Genomic DNA, 21,228 nt, shown 5'->3' with positions numbered 1-21,228 from the left:
CACTGGACACCTCTGAAAAGAGCCTGCCTCCATCTTCTTCACGCCTTCCCTTCAGGCACGTGTGCACCTCGAAGAGACCCCTCCCACCCCTGGAGCCTCCTCAGCACCAAGAGGAACAGTCCCAGCTCTCTCAGGCTCTCCCCACAAGAGACCTGCTCCCTGTCCCTGCATCACCTGCGTGGCCCTTTGCTGTGCTCTCTCCAGTAGCCCCACATCTCTCCTGTGCTGGGGAGCCCAGCGCTCCACACAGCACCACAGATTTGGCCTGGCCAGCGCTGAGAGGAGGGCAAGGATCCCCTCCCTCACGTGCTGGCCACACTCCTCCGCATGCAGCCCAACACACCGCTGGCTGCCTTGGCCCCAAGCCACCTTGCCAACTCATGCTCACCTTGCTGTCCCCCAGGGCCTTTCCTGACACGCTGCTCTCCAGCATTGACGGCCATTTCCCAAGCCTTGGCTTGAACGCTGGCTCTCGTCCAGCCTCCTCTGTGCGGGTGCCCAGAGCTGCTGCCTTGCTTCTGCAGAGCAGCGGGACCCGGCAGAGCTGGTGCCACTCCTGGGCGGAGAAGGCCAGGCAAGGAAGCACTGCCAGCCCCTCTCCTGCCCTCTGCCCTTTCCCCACATCCTGCAAGCCCCACCAAAAGGCTCTCTCTCCCCTGCCTGCTGCCTCCAGCCTCCCTCTCCCCAAACCGCCCACCCTCTCCCAGCCTGGGAAGCTCAGGAACAGCATTTGCCCTCCCACTGCTGCTTGGCCCCCGCACCGGCGGTCTTCCCAACTTGCGACAAGGAGGGAGGGAGACGTGACTTGCATGCAGGAAACCTTTATTGTGCCCAGAGGGGCAGGAGAGAGCGACAGAGAGACGGTGGGCAAGACCCGACCCAGAGAGGCTGGATGCCACGTGTAGCAGCAGGCAGAGGAACCTTCTGCAGGGCATGGCTTCTCGCTCCAGATGGCTCCTTGGTGCAGCATTCCAGATGTTGAGGACTTGGCCCATCAGCCCCGCAGAGCCTTTTGGGTCCAGCTCCTTCCCTGAGCGAGAGCTGGGAGGCAAGGGCAGGAGAAGAGGCCAGGGAAGGGCCAAGGGTGTGCGGCACGGCGAGTGCCCCGTGCCCTCCAGCTCAGCCCTGCATGGCTGGTTGTGGCGTTGGCGTTTGGGCTGGGGGCAGCGCCCGGGTCTGGGCTGGGTCTAGCAGGGCCCACAGGTGTCCCAGAGCTTCTTGGTGTAGCGGGGCAAGACGCAAGGGCTGCAGGCAGGAGCAGCGTAGGGTCTGCCAAAGGTGCAGAGGCCTCCCGAGCCCTGGGTGGCCCCGGCACCGTAGAGGCCCCCCAGCCCCAGGGAGCCCCCAAAGGCGGGTGCTCCGGAGGAGCCCACCACGGCTTGCTGGGGGAAGGAGCTGAGGATGGGGCCGGGGAAGGTGACCACGACCGGGGGCGGCTGGATGAAGGCCGAGGAGTCGGGGCACTGGCGGGCGCACAGCTCGTTGCAGCTCTCAGCGATGGGCTGAGGGACGGCGACGCTGGTTTTTGGTGGGCACAGGTCGTAGCAAGACATCTTTGTGCGGGATGAGATGGTGCTCTGCAAGAGGGCAGAGATGGTGAGAGAGCAGCAGAGGGGAGCGCCCAAGACAAAAGAACCCAGGTCCTTGCAGGGGTCCAGGAGGAGAAGCGCTCGCGGACTTACCCTGTTCCTCGAGGAGAAGGCAGCCAGAGCAGTGGTTGGGAGAGCGTGGCAGAGGGAGAGCTTTTATAGTGGCCCCGCCATTGCTCAGCACCACCTGGGCCAATCTGCAGAGGCGGCACTCCCTGCTGCTGAGGAAGATGGGGCTGTCCTTCTGCCCCTCCCTGAGTCAGCATCCCCTCGCCACACCAGCACATGCCGCTTCCCAGGCTTTCCTCCCCTTTCTGCTTCATGGACTAAATGAGAGCAGGCATCTCCCTGCCGGGGGCGCGCACAACAGGAGAGGGCCCTGCTCCTGCAGCTCCTCGCTGCCTGCCTCGTGCTCTGCCCTCCAAAGAGAGCTGTGCCCTGTGCCCGCAGCCAGGCTCTGCTGGCAGGAGAGCCGCGAGTGCCAGCGGGGCCAGCCCAGCCGGGGGCTGCTGTGGTCGCGCCAGCAGACGGAGCTCCCATGTCAAGAGCACGCCAGGGGCAGCCCCTGACCGGCACCATCTCCCAGCAATGGGCTTGCGGGGACACTTGAGAGGGCTTTACAAGGCTGGGGCAGGGCTGGCAGGAGCCTGTGCCCTGTGGGTCCAGGTGGGTGTCCGTGCTCCTTGCACCATGTACCTCCGGGAAGAGCACGAGGGGTCTTTCTCCCCCAGGCTTGCACAGGTCCATGGCCAGGGCCCGCAGGCGCATGGAGGCCGGCTCCGTTGGACTGGCGAGTGATGCATCGTGCTGAGCAGGCAGTGTCCGAGAGGAGTGCCTTTCCTTTGGCATTTCGTAACCTCGCGCCTCGGCAGATAATAGCCACACAGTGTACGTCATGTGGGCGCTGGCATGCGGGAGGCCTTTGCAAGGCTGCCTTCTTGGCCAGCACCACGAGCCCGGACTTCCCTGTGGCACTGCAAAGAAGGCCCGGGTCTGCCCCGAGAGCAAGCCCTTGGGGAAGAGCTATGGCACGCAGGGTGCCTGCAGTCAGCCTTTGTCACGCTGCGTGCCCTCTTACGCAGCGAGATAATGAAAAGACAGCGGGGCTCATTTGGCCCATGAGGTGGCAGCTGGCAAGCGTGCGAGCGGGGTAATTGCAGGGGCTGATAGAGCGGGTTGGGGCTGCTGAGGAAACGGCGTCAGCAAAACAGCCCCGTGCCACGCAGGGAGGAGGCAGGGGCTTGGTTGCCACGGGCCACGTGCCCCCGGCATGGCCAGCTCCTCCCCACGCTCGCTGGAGCAGCATAAAAGCGCTGGCCTGGCCGAGCGCTGGCATCCAGTGCTCCTGCCTCGCTCTGCTCAGGAAAAGGGTAAGTGGTGCCTGTGGGTCTGTGCCTCCTCTGGCAGGGGCCAGCGTGGGGCGTCCCTGGCCAGGAGAGCCCTGACGGCAGCGGCCACGCTGGCAGCAGCCTTGGACGGCCAGGGCGCGCTGAGCCGCGGCGGGAGGAGGAAGGAGCCCCGTGGCTGCGGCACCCACAGCCGGGCCCTGCACAGGCTCTTGGGGAGGCCTTGCGTGCCCTCTGTGCACGCAGAGAGGGCAAGGCGAGGGGTGCGGAGAGCAGGGCACTGAGTAGGGCTGGCTGGGCAAAGGGCAAGCGGCGGGCGGTGTGGGCAAGGCGGTGGCTCTGTCCCCTCCAGCTGCGGGGCAGCTCTGGGAAGAGGGCACTGCTCGGCTGGGGCATCTCCCCCTCGCTCACGACACCTCTCCTTGCGGCCGTGTCTTTCAGGCTCAGCTCTCTCACAGCAACGATGTCTTGCTACGACCTGTGCCCACCAAAAACCAGCGTCGCCGTCCCTCAGCCCATCGCTGAGAGCTGCAACGAGCTGTGCGCCCGCCAGTGCCCCGACTCCTCGGCCTTCATCCAGCCGCCCCCGGTCGTGGTCACCTTCCCCGGCCCCATCCTCAGCTCCTTCCCCCAGCAAGCCGTGGTGGGCTCCTCCGGAGCACCCGCCTTTGGGGGCTCCCTGGGGCTGGGGGGCCTCTACGGTGCCGGGGCCACCCAGGGCTCGGGAGGCCTCTGCACCTTTGGCAGACCCTACGCTGCTCCTGCCTGCAGCCCTTGCGTCTTGCCCCGCTACACCAAGAAGCTCTGGGACACCTGTGGGCCCTGCTAGACCCAGCCCCAAAGACCCCAGAGCCTCTGGGCCACCTCCGCTTCACGCCCCCTCTCCTTTCTCCTCTCCTGCCCCGCTCTCCATGACACCACTCTGCCTTGCTCTGGCCCGTGCCCACATGCACAACTCCACCAGCGTCCCACCGGGCACTTGCTTGTCTCTGCAACGACCACCGCCTGCCAGAAGCCTGAAGGAGCAGCTCTCTTGAAGCCTGGGGGGACAACCTGCCTGCCTCTGCCTTCCGTGTCTTTCTCCGTTCAATAAAACAAGCCTGCCTCCAACCCCTGCCTCTGCGTTTTCCCTCTCAAGGCCCAGGGTGGGCTGCAGGGCGTGCTCGCCCTGCCCGTGCTCCCCCCCAGCCGGGCCAGGGCAGTCTCTCAGCCCCAGCAGAGCCAGGCCCAGCTGCCTTTGGGGACAGCCCCCAGCCCTGCCATCTCTGGCCACACACGCTCCAAGGGCCCTGCCTGAACACAGGCTGCTCCCGTCCTGCAGGACATGCAGCTCCAGGGCGTTTGCAGACCTACAGCCTCCCTGCGCCTGAGCCAGGAGCAATTCCCGCCATGGCTCCAGCCCCTTTGTGTCTCTACGACTCTGCCAAATGCCCTATGACAAAAAGCAAAGGGCAATATTTCTTTTCCTCTTTACTACCCCGTTCCCTTTGGTTCCCTTTGGTTCCCTTCCCGCTTCTTCTCACCCTTCCTTCTCCCCTTCCACCTCCTCCTTCCCTTTCTCCACTCCTGCACAGACTGAAAACGCTCCATGCTCCTCCGTTCTCTTCCACAGACAGCCCTGGGGCGTTTGCAGACCTCCAGCCTCCCTGCGCCCGAGTGCGGCTGCCCCAGGGGCCGGGAGCCTGCCAGGAGCAATTCCTGCCGTGGCTCCAACCTCTTTGTGTTGCCCGACGTCTGCTAAAGGCCCTGGGAGGAAAAGCAAAGGGGAGGCTCCCGCTACCCCTTCCTCTTCCCTATCACCTTCCCATTCCCTTTCCTCTTTTCTTCCCCTTTCGTTCCTTCTTCTTCTTCCTCCGCTTCTACTTCTTTCTATTCCTTTGCCCTCGGATTCTCCTTCCTCTCTCCTTGCCCTTTGCTCCTTCACCTTCTCTTTCCCCTTCCACTTCCTCATCACCTTCTCACGGCCACAACACACCAACACACTCCATGCTGGTCAGCTCTCTGGCCCAGACAAAAAAAAAATCACAGAAATCACAGCCTGATTATTGTGGCAGGAGCCTTTGCAGAGCATCTTGTCCTGCTGCCGCCTCCAGCAGCGTCGCCCAGAGCCAGCTGCCCGGGACCATCGCCAGAAGACTTTGGCAAACGTGCAAGGATGGAGACCCCCGCAACCTCCCAGGTCAGCCGCTGCCGCTGCTCGCTCACCCTCACAGTGCAAAGAGTGGTTTGGGATTTGGAGGTGGAACCTCCTGCGTTTCAGCTGGTGCCCGTTGCCTCTTGTCCTGGCACTGGACACCTCTGAAAAGAGCCTGCCTCCATCTTCTTCACGCCTTCCCTTCAGGCACGTGTGCACCTCGAAGAGACCCCTCCCACCCCTGGAGCCTCCTCAGCACCAAGAGGAACAGTCCCAGCTCTCTCAGGCTCTCCCCACAAGAGACCTGCTCCCTGTCCCTGCATCACCTGCGTGGCCCTTTGCTGCGCTCTCTCCAGTAGCCCCACATCTCTCCTGTGCTGGGGAGCCCAGCGCTCCACACAGCACCACAGATTTGGCCTGGCCAGCGCTGAGAGGAGGGCAAGGATCCCCTCCCTCACGTGCTGGCCACACTCCTCCGCATGCAGCCCAACACACCGCTGGCTGCCTTGGCCCCAAGCCACCTTGCCAACTCATGCTCACCTTGCTGTCCCCCAGGGCCTTTCCTGACACGCTGCTCTCCAGCATTGACGGCCATTTCCCAAGCCTTGGCTTGAACGCTGGCTCTCGTCCAGCCTCCTCTGTGCGGGTGCCCAGAGCTGCTGCCTTGCTTCTGCAGAGCAGCGGGACCCGGCAGAGCTGGTGCCACTCCTGGGCGGAGAAGGCCAGGCAAGGAAGCACTGCCAGCCCCTCTCCTGCCCTCTGCCCTTTCCCCACATCCTGCAAGCCCCACCAAAAGGCTCTCTCTCCCCTGCCTGCTGCCTCCAGCCTCCCTCTCCCCAAACCGCCCACCCTCTCCCAGCCTGGGAAGCTCAGGAACAGCATTTGCCCTCCCACTGCTGCTTGGCCCCCGCACCGGCGGTCTTCCCAACTTGCGACAAGGAGGGAGGGAGACGTGACTTGCATGCAGGAAACCTTTATTGTGCCCAGAGGGGCAGGAGAGAGCGACAGAGAGACGGTGGGCAAGACCCGACCCAGAGAGGCTGGATGCCACGTGTAGCAGCAGGCAGAGGAACCTTCTGCAGGGCATGGCTTCTCGCTCCAGATGGCTCCTTGGTGCAGCATTCCAGATGTTGAGGACTTGGCCCATCAGCCCCGCAGAGCCTTTTGGGTCCAGCTCCTTCCCTGAGCGAGAGCTGGGAGGCAAGGGCAGGAGAAGAGGCCAGGGAAGGGCCAAGGGTGTGCGGCACGGCGAGTGCCCCGTGCCCTCCAGCTCAGCCCTGCATGGCTGGTTGTGGCGTTGGCGTTTGGGCTGGGGGCAGCGCCCGGGTCTGGGCTGGGTCTAGCAGGGCCCACAGGTGTCCCAGAGCTTCTTGGTGTAGCGGGGCAAGACGCAAGGGCTGCAGGCAGGAGCAGCGTAGGGTCTGCCAAAGGTGCAGAGGCCTCCCGAGCCCTGGGTGGCCCCGGCACCGTAGAGGCCCCCCAGCCCCAGGGAGCCCCCAAAGGCGGGTGCTCCGGAGGAGCCCACCACGGCTTGCTGGGGGAAGGAGCTGAGGATGGGGCCGGGGAAGGTGACCACGACCGGGGGCGGCTGGATGAAGGCCGAGGAGTCAGGGCACTGGCGGGCGCACAGCTCGTTGCAGCTCTCAGCGATGGGCTGAGGGACGGCGACGCTGGTTTTTGGTGGGCACAGGTCGTAGCAAGACATCTTTGTGCGGGATGAGATGGTGCTCTGCAAGAGGGCAGAGATGGTGAGAGAGCAGCAGAGGGGAGCGCCCAAGACAAAAGAACCCAGGTCCTTGCAGGGGTCCAGGAGGAGAAGCGCTCGCGGACTTACCCTGTTCCTCGAGGAGAAGGCAGCCAGAGCAGTGGTTGGGAGAGCGTGGCAGAGGGAGAGCTTTTATAGTGGCCCCGCCATTGCTCAGCACCACCTGGGCCAATCTGCAGAGGCGGCACTCCCTGCTGCTGAGGAAGATGGGGCTGTCCTTCTGCCCCTCCCTGAGTCAGCATCCCCTCGCCACACCAGCACATGCCGCTTCCCAGGCTTTCCTCCCCTTTCTGCTTCATGGACTAAATGAGAGCAGGCATCTCCCTGCCGGGGGCGCGCACAACAGGAGAGGGCCCTGCTCCTGCAGCTCCTCGCTGCCTGCCTCGTGCTCTGCCCTCCAAAGAGAGCTGTGCCCTGTGCCCGCAGCCAGGCTCTGCTGGCAGGAGAGCCGCGAGTGCCAGCGGGGCCAGCCCAGCCGGGGGCTGCTGTGGTCGCGCCAGCAGACGGAGCTCCCATGTCAAGAGCACGCCAGGGGCAGCCCCTGACCAGCACCATCTCCCAGCAATGGGCTTGCGGGGACACTTGAGAGGGCTTTACAAGGCTGGGGCAGGGCTGGCAGGAGCCTGTGCCCTGTGGGTCCAGGTGGGTGTCCGTGCTCCTTGCACCATGTACCTCCGGGAAGAGCACGAGGGGTCTTTCTCCCCCAGGCTTGCACAGGTCCATGGCCAGGGCCCGCAGGCGCATGGAGGCCGGCTCCGTTGGACTGGCGAGTGATGCATCGTGCTGAGCAGGCAGTGTCCGAGAGGAGTGCCTTTCCTTTGGCATTTCGTAACCTCGCGCCTCGGCAGATAATAGCCACACAGTGTACGTCATGTGGGCGCTGGCATGCGGGAGGCCTTTGCAAGGCTGCCTTCTTGGCCAGCACCACGAGCCCGGACTTCCCTGTGGCACTGCAAAGAAGGCCCGGGTCCGCCCCGAGAGCAAGCCCTTGGGGAAGAGCTAAGGCACGCAGGGTGCCTGCAGTCAGCCTTTGTCACGCTGCGTGCCCTCTTACGCAGCGAGATAATGAAAAGACAGCGGGGCTCATTTGGCCCATGAGGTGGCAGCTGGCAAGCGTGCGAGCGGGGTAATTGCAGGGGCTGATAGAGCGGGTTGGGGCTGCTGAGGAAACGGCGTCAGCAAAACAGCCCCGTGCCACGCAGGGAGGAGGCAGGGGCTTGGTTGCCACGGGCCACGTGCCCCCGGCGTGGCCAGCTCCTCCCCACGCTCGCTGGAGCAGCATAAAAGCGCTGGCCTGGCCGAGCGCTGGCATCCAGTGCTCCTGCCTCGCTCTGCTCAGGAAAAGGGTAAGTGGTGCCTGTGGGTCTGTGCCTCCTCTGGCAGGGGCCGGCGTGGGGCCTCCCTGGCCAGGAGAGCCCTGACGGCAGCGGCCACGCTGGCAGCAGCCTTGGACGGCCAGGGCGCGCTGAGCCGCGGCGGGAGGAGGAAGGAGCCCCGTGGCTGCGGCACCCACAGCCGGGCCCTGCACAGGCTCTTGGGGAGGCCTTGCGTGCCCTCTGTGCACGCAGAGAGGGCAAGGCGAGGGGTGCGGAGAGCAGGGCACTGAGTAGGGCTGGCTGGGCAAAGGGCAAGCGGCGGGCGGTGTGGGCAAGGCGGTGGCTCTGTCCCCTCCAGCTGCGGGGCAGCTCTGGGAAGAGGGCACTGCTCGGCTGGGGCATCTCCCCCTCGCTCACGACACCTCTCCTTGCGGCCGTGTCTTTCAGGCTCAGCTCTCTCACAGCAACGATGTCTTGCTACGACCTGTGCCCACCAAAAACCAGCGTCGCCGTCCCTCAGCCCATCGCTGAGAGCTGCAACGAGCTGTGCGCCCGCCAGTGCCCCGACTCCTCGGCCTTCATCCAGCCGCCCCCGGTCGTGGTCACCTTCCCCGGCCCCATCCTCAGCTCCTTCCCCCAGCAAGCCGTGGTGGGCTCCTCCGGAGCACCCGCCTTTGGGGGCTCCCTGGGGCTGGGGGGCCTCTACGGTGCCGGGGCCACCCAGGGCTCGGGAGGCCTCTGCACCTTTGGCAGACCCTACGCTGCTCCTGCCTGCAGCCCTTGCGTCTTGCCCCGCTACACCAAGAAGCTCTGGGACACCTGTGGGCCCTGCTAGACCCAGCCCCAAAGACCCCAGAGCCTCTGGGCCACCTCCGCTTCACGCCCCCTCTCCTTTCTCCTCTCCTGCCCCGCTCTCCATGACACCACTCTGCCTTGCTCTGGCCCGTGCCCACATGCACAACTCCACCAGCGTCCCACCGGGCACTTGCTTGTCTCTGCAACGACCACCGCCTGCCAGAAGCCTGAAGGAGCAGCTCTCTTGAAGCCTGGGGGGACAACCTGCCTGCCTCTGCCTTCCGTGTCTTTCTCCGTTCAATAAAACAAGCCTGCCTCCAACCCCTGCCTCTGCGTTTTCCCTCTCAAGGCCCAGGGTGGGCTGCAGGGCCTGCTCGCCCTGCCCGTGCTCGCCGCCAGCCGGGCCAGGGCAGTCTCTCAGCCCCAGCAGAGCCAGGCCCAGCTGCCTTTGGGGACAGCCCCCAGCCCTGCCATCTCTGGCCACACACGCTCCAAGGGCCCTGCCTGAACACAGGCTGCTCCCGTCCTGCAGGACATGCAGCTCCAGGGCGTTTGCAGACCTACAGCCTCCCTGCGCCTGAGCCAGGAGCAATTCCCGCCATGGCTCCAGCCCCTTTGTGTCTCTACGACTCTGCCAAATGCCCTATGACAAAAAGCAAAGGGCAATATTTCTTTTCCTCTTTACTACCCCGTTCCCTTTGGTTCCCTTTGGTTCCCTTCCCGCTTCTTCTCACCCTTCCTTCTCCCCTTCCACCTCCTCCTTCCCTTTCTCCACTCCTGCACAGACTGAAAACGCTCCATGCTCCTCCGTTCTCTTCCACAGACAGCCCTGGGGCGTTTGCAGACCTCCAGCCTCCCTGCGCCCGAGTGCGGCTGCCCCAGGGGCCGGGAGCCTGCCAGGAGCAATTCCTGCCGTGGCTCCAACCTCTTTGTGTTGCCCGACGTCTGCTAAAGGCCCTGGGAGGAAAAGCAAAGGGGAGGCTCCCGCTACCCCTTCCTCTTCCCTATCACCTTCCCATTCCCTTTCCTCTTTTCTTCCCCTTTCGTTCCTTCTTCTTCTTCCTCCGCTTCTACTTCTTTCTATTCCTTTGCCCTCGGATTCTCCTTCCTCTCTCCTTGCCCTTTGCTCCTTCACCTTCTCTTTCCCCTTCCACTTCCTCATCACCTTCTCACGGCCACAACACACCAACACACTCCATGCTGGTCAGCTCTCTGGCCCAGACAAAAAAAAATCACAGAAATCACAGCCTGATTATTGTGGCAGGAGCCTTTGCAGGGCATCTTGTCCTGCTGCCGCCTCCAGCAGCGTCGCCCAGAGCCAGCTGCCCGGGACCATCGCCAGAAGACTTTGGCAAACGTGCAAGGATGGAGACCCCCGCAACCTCCCAGGTCAGCCGCTGCTCGCTCACCCTCACAGTGCAAAGAGTGGTTTGGGATTTGGAGGTGGAACCTCCTGCGTTTCAGCTGGTGCCTGTTGCCTCTTGTCCTGGCACTGGACACCTCTGAAAAGAGCCTGCCTCCATCTTCTTCACGCCTTCCCTTCAGGCACGTGTGCACCTCGAAGAGACCCCTCCCACCCCTGGAGCCTCCTCAGCACCAAGAGGAACAGTCCCAGCTCTCTCAGGCTCTCCCCACAAGAGACCTGCTCCCTGTCCCTGCATCACCTGCGTGGCCCTTTGCTGCGCTCTCTCCAGTAGCCCCACATCTCTCCTGTGCTGGGGAGCCCAGCGCTCCACACAGCACCACAGATTTGGCCTGGCCAGCGCTGAGAGGAGGGCAAGGATCCCCTCCCTCACGTGCTGGCCACACTCCTCCGCATGCAGCCCAACACACCGCTGGCTGCCTTGGCCCCAAGCCACCTTGCCAACTCATGCTCACCTTGCTGTCCCCCAGGGCCTTTCCTGACACGCTGCTCTCCAGCATTGACGGCCATTTCCCAAGCCTTGGCTTGAACGCTGGCTCTCGTCCAGCCTCCTCTGTGCGGGTGCCCAGAGCTGCTGCCTTGCTTCTGCAGAGCAGCGGGACCCGGCAGAGCTGGTGCCACTCCTGGGCGGAGAAGGCCAGGCAAGGAAGCACTGCCAGCCCCTCTCCTGCCCTCTGCCCTTTCCCCACATCCTGCAAGCCCCACCAAAAGGCTCTCTCTCCCCTGCCTGCTGCCTCCAGCCTCCCTCTCCCCAAACCGCCCACCCTCTCCCAGCCTGGGAAGCTCAGGAACAGCATTTGCCCTCCCACTGCTGCTTGGCCCCCGCACCGGCGGTCTTCCCAACTTGCGACAAGGAGGGAGGGAGACGTGACTTGCATGCAGGAAACCTTTATTGTGCCCAGAGGGGCAGGAGAGAGCGACAGAGAGACGGTGGGCAAGACCCGACCCAGAGAGGCTGGATGCCACGTGTAGCAGCAGGCAGAGGAACCTTCTGCAGGGCATGGCTTCTCGCTCCAGATGGCTCCTTGGTGCAGCATTCCAGATGTTGAGGACTTGGCCCATCAGCCCCGCAGAGCCTTTTGGGTCCAGCTCCTTCCCTGAGCGAGAGCTGGGAGGCAAGGGCAGGAGAAGAGGCCAGGGAAGGGCCAAGGGTGTGCGGCACGGCGAGTGCCCCGTGCCCTCCAGCTCAGCCCTGCATGGCTGGTTGTGGCGTTGGCGTTTGGGCTGGGGGCAGCGCCCGGGTCTGGGCTGGGTCTAGCAGGGCCCACAGGTGTCCCAGAGCTTCTTGGTGTAGCGGGGCAAGACGCAAGGGCTGCAGGCAGGAGCAGCGTAGGGTCTGCCAAAGGTGCAGAGGCCTCCCGAGCCCTGGGTGGCCCCGGCACCGTAGAGGCCCCCCAGCCCCAGGGAGCCCCCAAAGGCGGGTGCTCCGGAGGAGCCCACCACGGCTTGCTGGGGGAAGGAGCTGAGGATGGGGCCGGGGAAGGTGACCACGACCGGGGGCGGCTGGATGAAGGCCGAGGAGTCGGGGCACTGGCGGGCGCACAGCTCGTTGCAGCTCTCAGCGATGGGCTGAGGGACGGCGACACTGGTTTTTGGGGGGCACAGGTCGTAGCAAGACATCTTTGTGCGGGATGAGATGGTGCTCTGCAAGAGGGCAGAGATGGTGAGAGAGCAGCAGAGGGGAGCGCCCAAGACAAAAGAACCCAGGTCCTTGCAGGGGTCCAGGAGGAGAAGCGCTCGCGGACTTACCCTGTTCCTCGAGGAGAAGGCAGCCAGAGCAGTGGTTGGGAGAGCGTGGCAGAGGGAGAGCTTTTATAGTGGCCCCGCCATTGCTCAGCACCACCTGGGCCAATCTGCAGAGGCGGCACTCCCTGCTGCTGAGGAAGATGGGGCTGTCCTTCTGCCCCTCCCTGAGTCAGCATCCCCTCGCCACACCAGCACATGCCGCTTCCCAGGCTTTCCTCCCCTTTCTGCTTCATGGACTAAATGAGAGCAGGCATCTCCCTGCCGGGGGCGCGCACAACAGGAGAGGGCCCTGCTCCTGCAGCTCCTCGCTGCCTGCCTCGTGCTCTGCCCTCCAAAGAGAGCTGTGCCCTGTGCCCGCAGCCAGGCTCTGCTGGCAGGAGAGCCGCGAGTGCCAGCGGGGCCAGCCCAGCCGGGGGCTGCTGTGGTCGCGCCAGCAGACGGAGCTCCCATGTCAAGAGCACGCCAGGGGCAGCCCCTGACCGGCACCATCTCCCAGCAATGGGCTTGCGGGGACACTTGAGAGGGCTTTACAAGGCTGGGGCAGGGCTGGCAGGAGCCTGTGCCCTGTGGGTCCAGGTGGGTGTCCGTGCTCCTTGCACCATGTACCTCCGGGAAGAGCACGAGGGGTCTTTCTCCCCCAGGCTTGCACAGGTCCATGGCCAGGGCCCGCAGGCGCATGGAGGCCGGCTCCGTTGGACTGGCGAGTGATGCATCGTGCTGAGCAGGCAGTGTCCGAGAGGAGTGCCTTTCCTTTGGCATTTCGTAACCTCGCGCCTCGGCAGATAATAGCCACACAGTGTACGTCATGTGGGCGCTGGCATGCGGGAGGCCTTTGCAAGGCTGCCTTCTTGGCCAGCACCACGAGCCCGGACTTCCCTGTGGCACTGCAAAGAAGGCCCGGGTCCGCCCCGAGAGCAAGCCCTTGGGGAAGAGCTATGGCACGCAGGGCGCCTGCAGTCAGCCTTTGTCACGCTGCGTGCCCTCTTACGCAGCGAGATAATGAAAAGACAGCGGGGCTCATTTGGCCCATGAGGTGGCAGCTGGCAAGCGTGCGAGCGGGGTAATTGCAGGGGCTGATAGAGCGGGTTGGGGCTGCTGAGGAAACGGCGTCAGCAAAACAGCCCCGTGCCACGCAGGGAGGAGGCAGGGGCTTGGTTGCCACGGGCCACGTGCCCCCGGTGTGGCCAGCTCCTCCCCACGCTCGCTGGAGCAGCATAAAAGCGCTGGCCTGGCCGAGCGCTGGCATCCAGTGCTCCTGCCTCGCTCTGCTCAGGAAAAGGGTAAGTGGTGCCTGTGGGTCTGTGCCTCCTCTGGCAGGGGCCGGCGTGGGGCCTCCCTGGCCAGGAGAGCCCTGACGGCAGCGGCCACGCTGGCAGCAGCCTTGGACGGCCAGGGCGCGCTGAGCCGCGGCGGGAGGAGGAAGGAGCCCCGTGGCTGCGGCACCCACAGCCGGGCCCTGCACAGGCTCTTGGGGAGGCCTTGCGTGCCCTCTGTGCACGCAGAGAGGGCAAGGCGAGGGGTGCGGAGAGCAGGGCACTGAGTAGGGCTGGCTGGGCAAAGGGCAAGCGGCGGGCGGTGTGGGCAAGGCGGTGGCTCTGTCCCCTCCAGCTGCGGGGCAGCTCTGGGAAGAGGGCACTGCTCGGCTGGGGCATCTCCCCCTCGCTCACGACACCTCTCCTTGCGGCCGTGTCTTTCAGGCTCAGCTCTCTCACAGCAACGATGTCTTGCTACGACCTGTGCCCACCAAAAACCAGCGTCGCCGTCCCTCAGCCCATCGCTGAGAGCTGCAACGAGCTGTGCGCCCGCCAGTGCCCCGACTCCTCGGCCTTCATCCAGCCGCCCCCGGTCGTGGTCACCTTCCCCGGCCCCATCCTCAGCTCCTTCCCCCAGCAAGCCGTGGTGGGCTCCTCCGGAGCACCCGCCTTTGGGGGCTCCCTGGGGCTGGGGGGCCTCTACGGTGCCGGGGCCACCCAGGGCTCGGGAGGCCTCTGCACCTTTGGCAGACCCTACGCTGCTCCTGCCTGCAGCCCTTGCGTCTTGCCCCGCTACACCAAGAAGCTCTGGGACACCTGTGGGCCCTGCTAGACCCAGCCCCAAAGACCCCAGAGCCTCTGGGCCACCTCCGCTTCACGCCCCCTCTCCTTTCTCCTCTCCTGCCCCGCTCTCCATGACACCACTCTGCCTTGCTCTGGCCCGTGCCCACATGCACAACTCCACCAGCGTCCCACCGGGCACTTGCTTGTCTCTGCAACGACCACCGCCTGCCAGAAGCCTGAAGGAGCAGCTCTCTTGAAGCCTGGGGGGACAACCTGCCTGCCTCTGCCTTCCGTGTCTTTCTCCGTTCAATAAAACAAGCCTGCCTCCAACCCCTGCCTTTGCGTTTTCCCTCTCAAGGCCCAGGGTGGGCTGCAGGGCGTGCTCGCCCTGCCCGTGCTCGCCGCCAGCCGGGCCAGGGCAGTCTCTCAGCCCCAGCAGAGCCAGGCCCAGCTGCCTTTGGGGACAGCCCCCAGCCCTGCCATCTCTGGCCACACACGCTCCAAGGGCCCTGCCTGAACACAGGCTGCTCCCGTCCTGCAGGACATGCAGCTCCAGGGCGTTTGCAGACCTACAGCCTCCCTGCGCCTGAGCCAGGAGCAATTCCCGCCATGGCTCCAGCCCCTTTGTGTCTCTACGACTCTGCCAAATGCCCTATGACAAAAAGCAAAGGGCAATATTTCTTTTCCTCTTTACTACCCCGTTCCCTTTGGTTCCCTTTGGTTCCCTTCCCGCTTCTTCTCACCCTTCCTTCTCCCCTTCCACCTCCTCCTTCCCTTTCTCCACTCCTGCACAGACTGAAAACGCTCCATGCTCCTCCGTTCTCTTCCACAGACAGCCCTGGGGCGTTTGCAGACCTCCAGCCTCCCTGCGCCTGAGTGAGGCTGCCCCAGGGGCCGGGAGCCTGCCAGGAGCAATTCCTGCCGTGGCTCCAACCTCTTTGTGTTGCCCGACGTCTGCTAAAGGCCCTGGGAGGAAAAGCAAAGGGGAGGCTCCCGCTACCCCTTCCTCTTCCCTATCACCTTCCCATTCCCTTTCCTCTTTTCTTCCCCTTTCGTTCCTTCTTCTTCTTCCTCCGCTTCTACTTCTTTCTATTCCTTTGCCCTCGGATTCTCCTTCCTCTCTCCTTGCCCTTTGCTCCTTCACCTTCTCTTTCCCCTTCCACTTCCTCATCACCTTCTCACGGCCACAACACACCAACACACTCCATGCTGGTCAGCTCTCTGGCCCAGACAAAAAAAAAATCACAGAAATCACAGCCTGATTATTGTGGCAGGAGCCTTTGCAGGGCATCTTGTCCTGCTGCCGCCTCCAGCAGCGTCGCCCAGAGCCAGCTGCCCGGGACCATCGCCAGAAGACTTTGGCAAACGTGCAAGGATGGAGACCCCCGCAACCTCCCAGGTCAGCCGCTGCCGCTGCTCGCTCACCCTCACAGTGCAAAGAGTGGTTTGGGATTTGGAGGTGGAACCTCCTGCGTTTCAGCTGGTGCCCGTTGCCTCTTGTCCTGGCACTGGACACCTCTGAAAAGAGCCTGCCTCCATCTTCTTCACGCCTTCCCTTCAGGCACGTGTGCACCTCGAAGAGACCCCTCCCACCCCTGGAGCCTCCTCAGCACCAAGAGGAACAGTCCCAGCTCTCTCAGGCTCTCCCCACAAGAGACCTGCTCCCTGTCCCTGCATCACCTGCGTGGCCCTTTGCTGCGCTCTCTCCAGTAGCCCCACATCTCTCCTGTGCTGGGGAGCCCAGCGCTCCACACAGCACCACAGATTTGGCCTGGCCAGCGCTGAGAGGAGGGCAAGGATCCCCTCCCTCACGTGCTGGCCACACTCCTCCGCATGCAGCCCAACACACCGCTGGCTGCCTTGGCCCCAAGCCACCTTGCCAACTCATGCTCACCTTGCTGTCCCCCAGGGCCTTTCCTGACACGCTGCTCTCCAGCATTGACGGCCATTTCCCAAGCCTTGGCTTGAACGCTGGCTCTCGTCCAGCCTCCTCTGTGCGGGTGCCCAGAGCTGCTGCCTTGCTTCTGCAGAGCAGCGGGACCCGGCAGAGCTGGTGCCACTCCTGGGCGGAGAAGGCCAGGCAAGGAAGCACTGCCAGCCCCTCTCCTGCCCTCTGCCCTTTCCCCACATCCTGCAAGCCCCACCAAAAGGCTCTCTCTCCCCTGCCTGCTGCCTCCAGCCTCCCTCTCCCCAAACCGCCCACCCTCTCCCAGCCTGGGAAGCTCAGGAACAGCATTTGCCCTCCCACTGCTGCTTGGCCCCCGCACCGGCGGTCTTCCCAACTTGCGACAAGGAGGGAGGGAGACGTGACTTGCATGCAGGAAACCTTTATTGTGCCCAGAGGGGCAGGAGAGAGCGACAGAGAGACGGTGGGCAAGACCCGACCCAGAGAGGCTGGATGCCACGTGTAGCAGCAGGCAGAGGAACCTTCTGCAGGGCATGGCTTCTCGCTCCAGATGGCTCCTTGGTGCAGCATTCCAGATGTTGAGGACTTGGCCCATCAGCCCCGCAGAGCCTTTTGGGTCCAGCTCCTTCCCTGAGCGAGAGCTGGGAGGCAAGGGCAGGAGAAGAGGCCAGGGAAGGGCCAAGGGTGTGCGGCACGGCGAGTGCCCCGTGCCCTCCAGCTCAGCCCTGCATGGCTGGTTGTGGCGTTGGCGTTTGGGCTGGGGGCAGCGCCCGGGTCTGGGCTGGGTCTAGCAGGGCCCACAGGTGTCCCAGAGCTTCTTGGTGTAGCGGGGCAAGACGCAAGGGCTGCAGGCAGGAGCAGCGTAGGGTCTGCCAAAGGTGCAGAGGCCTCCCGAGCCCTGGGTGGCCCCGGCACCGTAGAGGCCCCCCAGCCCCAGGGAGCCCCCAAAGGCGGGTGCTCCGGAGGAGCCCACCACGGCTTGCTGGGGGAAGGAGCTGAGGATGGGGCCGGGGAAGGTGACCACGACCGGGGGCGGCTGGATGAAGGCCGAGGAGTCGGGGCACTGGCGGGCGCACAGCTCGTTGCAGCTCTCAGCGATGGGCTGAGGGACGGCGACGCTGGTTTTTGGTGGGCACAGGTCGTAGCAAGACATCTTTGTGCGGGATGAGATGGTGCTCTGCAAGAGGGCAGAGATGGTGAGAGAGCAGCAGAGGGGAGCGCCCAAGACAAAAGAACCCAGGTCCTTGCAGGGGTCCAGGAGGAGAAGCGCTCGCGGACTTACCCTGTTCCTCGAGGAGAAGGCAGCCAGAGCAGTGGTTGGGAGAGCGTGGCAGAGGGAGAGCTTTTATAGTGGCCCCGCCATTGCTCAGCACCACCTGGGCCAATCTGCAGAGGCGGCACTCCCTGCTGCTGAGGAAGATGGGGCTGTCCTTCTGCCCCTCCCTGAGTCAGCATCCCCTCGCCACACCAGCACATGCCGCTTCCCAGGCTTTCCTCCCCTTTCTGCTTCATGGACTAAATGAGAGCAGGCATCTCCCTGCCGGGGGCGCGCACAACAGGAGAGGGCCCTGCTCCTGCAGCTCCTCGCTGCCTGCCTCGTGCTCTGCCCTCCAAAGAGAGCTGTGCCCTGTGCCCGCAGCCAGGCTCTGCTGGCAGGAGAGCCGTGAGTGCCAGCGGGGCCAGCCCAGCCGGGGACTGCTGTGGTCGCGCCAGCAGACGGAGCTCCCATGTCAAGAGCACGCCAGGGGCAGCCCCTGACCGGCACCATCTCCCAGCAATGGGCTTGCGGGGACACTTGAGAGGGCTTTACAAGGCTGGGGCAGGGCTGGCAGGAGCCTGTGCCCTGTGGGTCCAGGTGGGTGTCCGTGCTCCTTGCACCATGTACCTCCGGGAAGAGCACGAGGGGTCTTTCTCCCCCAGGCTTGCACAGGTCCATGGCCAGGGCCCGCAGGCGCATGGAGGCCGGCTCCGTTGGACTGGCGAGTGATGCATCGTGCTGAGCAGGCAGTGTCCGAGAGGAGTGCCTTTCCTTTGGCATTTCGTAACCTCGCGCCTCGGCAGATAATAGCCACACAGTGTACGTCATGTGGGCGCTGGCATGCGGGAGGCCTTTGCAAGGCTGCCTTCTTGGCCAGCACCACGAGCCCGGACTTCCCTGTGGCACTGCAAAGAAGGCCCGGGTCTGCCCCGAGAGCAAGCCCTTGGGGAAGAGCTATGGCACGCAGGGCGCCTGCAGTCAGCCTTTGTCACGCTGCGTGCCCTCTTACGCAGCGAGATAATGAAAAGACAGCGGGGCTCATTTGGCCCATGAGGTGGCAGCTGGCAAGCGTGCGAGCGGGGTAATTGCAGGGGCTGATAGAGCGGGTTGGGGCTGCTGAGGAAACGGCGTCAGCAAAACAGCCCCGTGCCACGCAGGGAGGAGGCAGGGGCTTGGTTGCCACGGGCCACGTGCCCCCGGCGTGGCCAGCTCCTCCCCACGCTCGCTGGAGCAGCATAAAAGCGCTGGCCTGGCCGAGCGCTGGCATCCAGTGCTCCTGCCTCGCTCTGCTCAGGAAAAGGGTAAGTGGTGCCTGTGGGTCTGTGCCTCCTCTGGCAGGGGCCGGCGTGGGGCCTCCCTGGCCAGGAGAGCCCTGACGGCAGCGGCCACGCTGGCAGCAGCCTTGGACGGCCAGGGCGCGCTGAGCCGCGGCGGGAGGAGGAAGGAGTCCTGTGGCTGCGGCACCCACAGCCGGGCCCTGCACAGGCTCTTGGGGAGGCCTTGCGTGCCCTCTGTGCACGCAGAGAGGGCAAGGCGAGGGGTGCGGAGAGCAGGGCACTGAGTAGGGCTGGCTGGGCAAAGGGCAAGCGGCGGGCGGTGTGGGCAAGGCGGTGGCTCTGTCCCCTCCAGCTGCGGGGCAGCTCTGGGAAGAGGGCACTGCTCGGCTGGGGCATCTCCCCCTCGCTCACGACACCTCTCCTTGCGGCCGTGTCTTTCAGGCTCAGCTCTCTCACAGCAACGATGTCTTGCTACGACCTGTGCCCACCAAAAACCAGCGTCGCCGTCCCTCAGCCCATCGCTGAGAGCTGCAACGAGCTGTGCGCCCGCCAGTGCCCCGACTCCTCGGCCTTCATCCAGCCGCCCCCGGTCGTGGTCACCTTCCCCGGCCCCATCCTCAGCTCCTTCCCCCAGCAAGCCGTGGTGGGCTCCTCCGGAGCACCCGCCTTTGGGGGCTCCCTGGGGCTGGGGGGCCTCTACGGTGCCGGGGCCACCCAGGGCTCGGGAGGCCTCTGCACCTTTGGCAGACCCTACGCTGCTCCTGCCTGCAGCCCTTGCGTCTTGCCCCGCTACACCAAGAAGCTCTGGGACACCTGTGGGCCCTGCTAGACCCAGCCCCAAAGACCCCAGAGCCTCTGGGCCACCTCCGCTTCACGCCCCCTCTCCTTTCTCCTCTCCTGCCCCGCTCTCCATGACACCACTCTGCCTTGCTCTGGCCCGTGCCCACATGCACAACTCCACCAGCGTCCCACCGGGCACTTGCTTGTCTCTGCAACGACCACCGCCTGCCAGAAGCCTGAAGGAGCAGCTCTCTTGAAGCCTGGGGGGACAACCTGCCTGCCTCTGCCTTCCGTGTCTTTCTCCGTTCAATAAAACAAGCCTGCCTCCAACCCCTGCCTCTGCGTTTTCCCTCTCAAGGCCCAGGGTGGGCTGCAGGGCGTGCTCGCCCTGCCCGTGCTCCCCGCCAGCCGGGCCAGGGCAGTCTCTCAGCCCCAGCAGAGCCAGGCCCAGCTGCCTTTGGGGACAGCCCCCAGCCCTGCCATCTCTGGCCACACACGCTCCAAGGGCCCTGCCTGAACACAGGCTGCTCCCGTCCTGCAGGACATGCAGCTCCAGGGCGTTTGCAGACCTACAGCCTCCCTGCGCCTGAGCCAGGAGCAATTCCCGCCATGGCTCCAGCCCCTTTGTGTCTCTACGACTCTGCCAAATGCCCTATGACAAAAAGCAAAGGGCAATATTTCTTTTCCTCTTTACTACCCCGTTCCCTTTGGTTCCCTTCCCGCTTCTTCTCACCCTTCCTTCTCCCCTTCCACCTCCTCCTTCCCTTTCTCCACTCCTGCACAGACTGAAAACGCTCCATGCTCCTCCGTTCTCTTCCACAGACAGCCCTGGGGCGTTTGCAGACCTCCAGCCTCCCTGCGCCCGAGTGCGGCTGCCCCAGGGGCCGGGAGCCTGCCAGGAGCAATTCCTGCCGTGGCTCCAACCTCTTTGTGTTGCCCGACGTCTGCTAAAGGCCCTGGGAGGAAAAGCAAAGGGGAGGCTCCCGCTACCCCTTCCTCTTCCCTATCACCTTCCCATTCCCTTTCCTCTTTTCTTCCCCTTTCGTTCCTTCTTCTTCTTCCTCCGCTTCTACTTCTTTCTATTCCTTTGCCCTCGGATTCTCCTTCCTCTCTCCTTGCCCTTTGCTCCTTCACCTTCTCTTTCCCCTTCCACTTCCTCATCACCTTCTCACGGCCACAACACACCAACACACTCCATGCTGGTCAGCTCTCTGGCCCAGACAAAAAAAAATCACAGAAATCACAGCCTGATTATTGTGGCAGGAGCCTTTGCAGGGCATCTTGTCCTGCTGCCGCCTCCAGCAGCGTCGCCCAGAGCCAGCTGCCCGGGACCATCGCCAGAAGACTTTGGCAAACGTGCAAGGATGGAGACCCCCGCAACCTCCCAGGTCAGCCGCTGCCGCTGCTCGCTCACCCTCACAGTGCAAAGAGTGGTTTGGGATTTGGAGGTGGAACCTCCTGCGTTTCAGCTGGTGCCCGTTGCCTCTTGTCCTGGCACTGGACACCTCTGAAAAGAGCCTGCCTCCATCTTCTTCACGCCTTCCCTTCAGGCACGTGTGCACCTCGAAGAGACCCCTCCCACCCCTGGAGCCTCCTCAGCACCAAGAGGAACAGTCCCAGCTCTCTCAGGCTCTCCCCACAAGAGACCTGCTCCCTGTCCCTGCATCACCTGCGTGGCCCTTTGCTGCGCTCTCTCCAGTAGCCCCACATCTCTCCTGTGCTGGGGAGCCCAGCACTCCACACAGCACCACAGATTTGGCCTGGCCAGCGCTGAGAGGAGGGCAAGGATCCCCTCCCTCACGTGCTGGCCACACTCCTCCGCATGCAGCCCAACACACCGCTGGCTGCCTTGGCCCC

The 21,228-nt window shown here is 64.3% G+C and overlaps 6 protein-coding genes across 6 annotated transcripts; 4 read left to right on the top strand and 2 right to left on the bottom strand.

Annotated features, from left to right (window-relative positions):
• Nucleotides 1-1,187: 1,187 nt before the first annotated feature.
• Nucleotides 1,188-11,988, bottom strand: LOC134526122 (scale keratin-like). Its single transcript, XM_063357626.1, has 3 exons — nt 11,751-11,988; nt 6,525-6,599; nt 1,188-1,342 (listed from the first exon to the last, which is right to left on the bottom strand). The coding sequence occupies exons 1-3, from the start codon at nt 11,986-11,988 to the stop codon at nt 1,188-1,190; spliced, it is 468 nt and encodes a 155-aa protein (XP_063213696.1).
• On the top strand, nt 3,389-3,764 carry LOC134525816 (scale keratin-like). The gene has a single exon (XM_063357053.1). The coding sequence runs from the start codon at nt 3,399-3,401 to the stop codon at nt 3,762-3,764; it is 366 nt and encodes a 121-aa protein (XP_063213123.1). The 5' UTR covers nt 3,389-3,398.
• LOC134525815 (scale keratin-like) lies at nt 8,610-8,985 on the top strand. The gene has a single exon (XM_063357052.1). The coding sequence runs from the start codon at nt 8,620-8,622 to the stop codon at nt 8,983-8,985; it is 366 nt and encodes a 121-aa protein (XP_063213122.1). The 5' UTR covers nt 8,610-8,619.
• Nucleotides 11,989-13,823: 1,835 nt separating the features above from the next.
• Nucleotides 13,824-14,199, top strand: LOC134525937 (scale keratin-like). Its single transcript, XM_063357263.1, has one exon. It carries the CDS (start codon nt 13,834-13,836, stop codon nt 14,197-14,199), a length of 366 nt encoding a protein of 121 aa, XP_063213333.1. The 5' UTR covers nt 13,824-13,833.
• Nucleotides 14,200-16,843: 2,644 nt separating this feature from the next.
• On the bottom strand, nt 16,844-18,142 carry LOC134526121 (uncharacterized). Its single transcript, XM_063357625.1, is given in 4 exon segments — nt 16,844-17,215; nt 17,218-17,251; nt 17,341-17,489; nt 17,942-18,142. Coding segments are annotated over 4 exon segments (756 nt in total).
• A 902-nt stretch (nt 18,143-19,044) lies between these two features.
• LOC134525921 (scale keratin-like) lies at nt 19,045-19,420 on the top strand. The gene has a single exon (XM_063357233.1). The coding sequence runs from the start codon at nt 19,055-19,057 to the stop codon at nt 19,418-19,420; it is 366 nt and encodes a 121-aa protein (XP_063213303.1). The 5' UTR covers nt 19,045-19,054.
• Nucleotides 19,421-21,228: the final 1,808 nt, after the last annotated feature.

This window comes from Chroicocephalus ridibundus, chromosome 21 (assembly GCF_963924245.1).
Source record: "Chroicocephalus ridibundus chromosome 21, bChrRid1.1, whole genome shotgun sequence".
Taxonomy (NCBI): Eukaryota; Metazoa; Chordata; class Aves; order Charadriiformes; family Laridae; genus Chroicocephalus; species Chroicocephalus ridibundus.
This window is presented reverse-complemented; position numbering and strand designations above follow the sequence as displayed.

What these genes read in the sequence shown, in the direction of transcription:
- LOC134525937 (XM_063357263.1), top strand. Translation starts at nt 13,834, where the DNA reads ATGTCTTGCTACGACCTGTGCCCACCAAAAACCAGCGTCGCCGTCCCT.
- LOC134525921 (XM_063357233.1), top strand. Translation starts at nt 19,055, where the DNA reads ATGTCTTGCTACGACCTGTGCCCACCAAAAACCAGCGTCGCCGTCCCT.
- LOC134525815 (XM_063357052.1), top strand. Translation starts at nt 8,620, where the DNA reads ATGTCTTGCTACGACCTGTGCCCACCAAAAACCAGCGTCGCCGTCCCT.
- LOC134525816 (XM_063357053.1), top strand. Translation starts at nt 3,399, where the DNA reads ATGTCTTGCTACGACCTGTGCCCACCAAAAACCAGCGTCGCCGTCCCT.
- LOC134526122 (XM_063357626.1), bottom strand. Translation starts at nt 11,988, where the DNA reads ATGTCTTGCTACGACCTGTGCCCCCCAAAAACCAGTGTCGCCGTCCCT. An exon ending in GGGGCTGGGGGGCCTCTACG is followed by an intron (nt 6,600 to 11,750) that starts GTGCCGGGGCCA and finishes TCCCCCAGCAAG; the next exon opens with CCGTGGTGGGCTCCTCCGGA. An exon ending in CCTCTACGGTGCCGGGGCCA is followed by an intron (nt 1,343 to 6,524) that starts CCCAGGGCTCGG and finishes CCGCCTTTGGGG; the next exon opens with GCTCCCTGGGGCTGGGGGGC.